A 6,179-nucleotide genomic window follows, 5' to 3' on the forward strand; every position below is an offset into this window, starting at 1 on the left:
GGCAGGGTTGTAGTTTCTTCTTCTCTGCCAAGCCATTTACAACTCCCCTCTCTGTTCTTCCTCTTAAAATTCACCACCGTTCATCTGCTGTTGTCGCCTCTGATTCTCCTTTTCCACATGGGTTTATAGATTTTTTTTATTCCTTTCCTGGCTCTTAATTAGGATTTTGAGCAGGAGATTTTCACGTGTATTTAATTCAAGTGTTTATCTGAAATAGGTTGTATCTCAATACAGCAAATAGATAGACAATATTATACAATATTTCTGAAAGTTTGCCTATTTACGGAATAAGAGTATTTCACATTTTGTTTTCCCGTGTATACTTCAGATATTCGAGAACTGTTTCTCTGATTAAAACACTTGGATCTGTTGAATTTGCTCTTCTCAATGCTTTTAACTTTGGGGTAAACCATGTTTTAGTTAACATGCTGTCCACCTGAAGGTTATTATAAAGAGGAGAGAATCAGTTTAGATGTTTCAAAATAAACAGATTCAAAGCTAAGCCCTATATTTCTGTTGGAATTATATTTTAAAAGAGCATTTTGAAGGAAAGTATCTTAAGTGGCAGGGAAAGTACTCATTTGATGGCTTCACAGCATTCTTTTACTTCCTACCTGGGAATTCCTCTTCCTATATTTTGAGAAAGAACTGGAAAGTGGTGAGCAGAGGTCAAAGATTGGAGAGGGCCAAGACTTGGTTAACTCAAATTGAAATCCCCCCAAAAAAAGAAGGCAGAAGAGAGTAAAATTAGCAGCTACAAAGCAAACGGAGTGGGGTTTTGACCCAAAGGAGTTTTAACTCATTCCTTAAATAAAACTATATAAACTTGAATTAAATGTAGCATATATTCTGATTGTTAACAAAGTAATCTTACGTATAATTACCACTTCTAATTTTACTTATTCTTTTCCTCTAACTTCTTTGAACTCTGTACTTCCCTTCTAAAATATAAGATTAAAATATATGACTGAATTTGTTTTAAAAATTGGGTAAGCTGATAATCAGTTGATATATTTTTGGCCTTAGTGGCACACACACCTAAGGGTGTTTCTATGAAAAACGTTTATTTTAAATAGTTGCCTATAGAATAAGATATTGCCCTAATATAATTATTTATGCTCATGAATGCTGTTAGAAAATAAAAGGTTTAAGTTGATTGATTTTAATTAATTTGTCAACTATTTATATTCATAAACTTAAATTTTAGTCTTTTGTCTGTGATTTTAACCAATGCATTTTCCCTTAGGCAAGTATGTTTCCCCCCCCTCAATTAATACAGTTGTTAGGTTGTAGTAGAGTTTAAGGTTCACAGTGATCTTACTAGTAACAGTAATACATTCAGACTTCTTCTGACCTATCATATGAAAATGAATAATTTTTAATAATAGCCATGTCTTTTATATTTTTTTTAATACTGAAAGTCTACATTTAACCAAAACAAGAGAGAGAGAGAAGAACAAGCTTCTGCTCTTGTCACATGGGGTCGCTATGAGTCAAAATCAACTCGACAGCACATTACAACAGTAAAAACAATGAAAGCAAAGCAACGCCCATTTCATGTACCCATTTCATGTCTGATGGATAGTAACAAAAATAAAAATACTGGACTATATTTTAATACAGTCGCCACTTGTATTAAGTGATTATGTTGCTTTATAGATCTATATATTCAGTAATAAAATTATATTCGTTTCATGTCAATTAAAAATATCCAGAATTTTATTACAATGCATATTCTTTTATTCTAAATAACCTACATAAAGTAAGTAGCTTTATGTACCCCTCAGCTGACCCTCACTCATTCATTTTCAAAATATTACTGTTATCATTGTGTACTTGAAATTGTACAGAACAATATATTGATGGTGTTTTACCATTTAGTGTATGTGGTCTCTCTGGTTTCTAATAATGTATATATCACCGACTATAATGCTGTGAAACTTTGGTGTGCTTAACTGTGTAGTCAGTATTTGATGTAAATTATTAGATGACAAAATGGCTTAGCTTTAATAGTCAAGATTTTTGGCCCATTTAAATACTTTTCATTTTCTCTTCAAATATCCTAGAATCCATAAGCCCTAATACTCAAAGAATGAATACTGGTTTGAGACTTTGTGCTTTAGGGACATCAGAATGAGTTTATTTTGCTTGAAGCTATTCTGTTGTTGTTAAGCTGGAATAGGAACCGCTGTATGGCTGTACAGGGTTGACCTACTGTTGAGTCCAGGCATTTAGAACTTAAAGCATTGTGATTATGTGTCACAGCTTGTATGAATATTAAATTCCATGGTGTGACTTAGCATAAACATGTTTTTTAACTATCTACTCTACTTACACATTCACCTGTTAATGTAACAAATTAGGCACAGCTGATGGATTTTGAAAATAGCAGCTGTCAACCTCTGTTAAAATCAATCGGTGGCATGATTGTATATTTTAATAAATTTATTTACAGTCTAATCACTAACAAGCCTGTCAGCATCTTTGCTGTTGATAGTTTCATGGCATGTTTTGTCTCTAGGTATTTTACTTCTATGCTTTATTTTTTTTTTTTACATTAAAACTTTTGTGCATCTTACTTGGAGAAAAACTATAAAAGTACCTGTACTTTTAAAAAATATTTTCCTGCTGTCTAGAGTTGAATAGTTCCTTGAAAATACTCCACATTTTTTTGGTTCGCTTACTTTATTTTTTTTAACAATTAACAAGGCTAATTTTTTAAAACAAGTTAGGAGCCCTGGGGGCACACCCATTAAGTGCTTGGCTGCTAACCAAAAGGCTGGAAGTTCAAACCCACCCAGCAGCTCTGTGGGAAAAAGACCTGGTGATCTGCTTCCATAAAGATTAGACAAGAAAACCTTATGGGGCAGTTCTCCTCTGTCACATAGGATCTCTGTGAGTCAAACAACTCCGACAGCACCTGAACAACAGCAACAACATAGTATATCACAATTTATATTTCCAAATGAGTATTATTCTTGAAAGTATCTTGTTGTCAGGCTTCACATTTATTCCATTGATGCAACCATTGTAGGAGCCCTCTGCATCCCATTTTGATATTGATTTTAAAGATTTTTAAACCACCCAAGAATATAATTTTATTACTTGTAGTAACTCATTGATTTTTACCGAAAACGTGATCCCTGCGTTTATTCACCAGATAAAGCATTTGAATGGTTTTCAGCTGTTTCCATACTTAAACTCCATCCTCTTCTTTTTCATGGACAGAGGTTTGTCACTATTGAAGATATTTAGGAGAATCCAACCCACACATTTGCCTTCTTCATTGCAATTTAAATCATATTTCTTCCCCTCAAGAACTTTTATGGGTCTCTGTGACCCGCTTTCAACCCCAGATTTATCCTTCTGCTTGGTGGTTTGCTCGTCACCAACTTTTCTAGACCCAAAGCAAAAATATTTTCCTTGTTTCCTGATCTTGTCAGTCAGTGGCAATCTCTCCATCTTTTGCAGTCCCACAGCATCTTGTGTTTTTCCTCTGCCATCTGCCTTATCAGGTTGTATTCTAGTCATTTGGGCACTGTCTTGCTCCTACTTGATGTTGAATTTTTTACAAGGCAAGGACTGTTGCTTATTCTCTTTTCTTCCCTTACAATGCCTAGCCCATTGCCTGGCGCATAATACACACTCGGTAAATATTTGTGGAACGGAATGTGTTACAAACTGAGAATTCCATTCCAAAGAGAAGTTCTGAAACTTTTGAACGTGATCATATTCAAAGGAGTCAACTCCTGTCAGAATTTACAAATGTAAATAAGGTGTTTTAAGAAAAAATCAGCTCACATTATTTCTCTTCCTTTTATTCTCACCCAGTAGCTTTTCTCCACACCCTCCTGAAAAATTAAAATTGAGAGGGGAATCGTGGCAGCTAAAGTCTTGCGTAGCGAGCAGAGTGATGTATCTCTGGCAGGCTGTAGACTTCAGTAGTGGTAGAGGGTGGCCAATTTGAACCATTCTGAAGCCATGAGTTAGTTCACTAAGTAAACTTACTGGATTTCAGTCACATGTGTCTGCATGAACTGATTGTCAGGTTATGTATGCATGTATAGAAAGCAGAACTGGCAGGGCCCTTATAGATTATATAATCATATCTCCTAGAGGAGGAAACCAAACGTAAGGAATTTGTCTAAGATCACACAGCAAGTTAGAGACACAGTTAGTACTGGAACTCAGGTTTCCAGCCTTCCAATATAGCAGCTTTTCTATTTGTAACTGTTTGCTTCTATTCTTGCTTGCAGGCAGAAGTGTCATTGTCTTGGTTTTTAGGATCAGAAAGACTTTAATAGGCTTAGTACTGATCTTCCAGTCATTCTTCATTTCACCCAATTTTTTGGGTCCATTTTGTCAAGATAATATACACAGCCACTTCAATAACTAAGTGCCACATACTTATGATGGCAGAACTCAGAAAATGGGTCATCTGAAAACTGAACGAGGAGACTGAGTAACTAAAATACTAACAGCGTCATTTTCCCAAAGACTGTTAAAATGAGCTTTAGCGTAAAGCCCTGTGTACTGTACTGTGTTGTGCTAATTCTCTTTTCAAGTATGAATTAAATGTAATTGAGGTTATTAAAGTCTCTGCACGTTACCTTCTTATATTTTGATAACAATTTGTCGGTCTTCCCTTTTAGCTACCTACTTGCTATTACTTCTCTGCCTCTAGACAGAGATAATAAAAGCAACTTCCTTAATCTTAGTTAGCTTTTTAATAAAATTAAAAATGTTAGGCCTCTTTACAATAAACATATACTAATTTATCTGGAGGTGTTTTAATATAGTATCTTTTATCATTTCCAATTGTAATGTTTCTAAAAGGCTTTTTAATAATTATTATGATAATTACAGTAATTAGTAAACACATTGACTAGGAGTTCTTAATTTTTATTGTTTTAATTTATGTTGTTTTACCTAAGCAGACTTTTGCTACATAGGACTTGAAGAAAGGATGCGTTAAAAAAAAAAAAAGTCTAGTAGAAACCCAGATTGCTTATAGAGACATAGAGGAATGGGCTGTGTGTATTCAGGGCATTCAGCAGATCTTAGTTTTGAAGATGATTATGCTGGGTACCATACCATTTTGTCTTCTGTTTTCAGAATTAGAAGTAGATCACACTTCATGCTACGGACATATATGCTATATTTTTGAATGACCAACTATATCAGGCATTGCATTTTTATTATACTTCATATTTTATATTGACAGTTTATGCTCTGTACCTACACCAAAAAAACTTGTTGAATGCTAAATATATGCCAGGCACTGTTGTAACACTTTATGTGTATCAAACCATTTAATCCTCATAACTTTATGAGGTAGGGTCATTTATTATCCCCATTTTTCTGATGTGAAAACTGAGGCACAGGGAGGTTAAGTAATTTGGCCAAGGTTATACATTTACTTAGTGAAGGAGCTATGTATAAACCCAGATAATGTGTGCTCTTGAACATTTTGTGACCTTATCTCTTGGAAAACCTATATACTTAGGTTTTATAACAATTAAATATTTTATTTTCTTAGATGGGTTGATGGAAGTGGAGGTGTAAAGGGGAACTGAAATATAGAGCCATAGCCCTCTGAGGGCTGAATTAGAATTCAGTATTCTTTAAGTAAATTGAGGCCAGGGAAGGGTTGAGGCTGTCTGTCTTAAGGGAATATTTAGCTTAATTTCTGTCTGGCTCTTTATAGAGTCCTAACTTCTGACATTTTAATCTTGTAACTTCATGGTCTGTATTTCATGAAACATTTTTTGGTAAATTCTTTCTACAGAAACTCAAACAGAAGAATCAACAGCTGAAGCAAATTATGGATCAATTACGAAATCTCATCTGGGATATAAATACCATGTTGGCAATGAGGAACTAAACTGTTATTTAAATTTCCTGCTTTACACATGCTATACCTTTTGTTCAAGTGTTTTTTTTCCCTTTGAATAACAGTATTTATCTGCTTTTATTCTAGTCACTAGAATTAATTTAAGTTACTATTTTTACATTGTAGTTTTGCATTAAAGTATTCATTTAATAGTTTTTTTTAATGCTATTGATTCTAAGAAAGATTATTGTAATAAACTTTGATAGGGTTTGTGTTTTGGTTAATTTTTATGAACTGAATAATTGTTTTTTAAAAAGCAAAATAATTTAGTTTTGTAAATAAATTT

The 6,179-nt window shown here is 33.8% G+C and overlaps 1 protein-coding gene across 2 annotated transcripts in view; it reads left to right on the top strand.

The window, feature by feature from the left end:
- MED30 (mediator complex subunit 30) overlaps positions 1–6,177 on the top strand; it is a 13,394-nt gene extending 7,217 nt beyond the window's left edge. The window contains exon 3 of one of the 2 annotated variants that reach the window (XM_023728166.1): positions 1,422–2,778. In XM_023728166.1, coding sequence (XP_023583934.1) covers positions 1,422–1,643 — 222 coding nt within the window. In that variant the 3' untranslated portion in view covers positions 1,644–2,778. Of the gene's footprint in view, positions 1–1,421; positions 2,779–5,788 lie in introns of those variants that run through there. The other variant, XM_023728167.1, reaches the window with a different exon arrangement.
- Positions 6,178–6,179: the final 2 nt, after the last annotated feature.

Source organism: Trichechus manatus, unplaced genomic scaffold (genome assembly GCF_000243295.1).
Source record: "Trichechus manatus latirostris isolate Lorelei unplaced genomic scaffold, TriManLat1.0 scaffold00022, whole genome shotgun sequence".
NCBI lineage: Eukaryota > Metazoa > Chordata > Mammalia > Sirenia > Trichechidae > Trichechus > Trichechus manatus.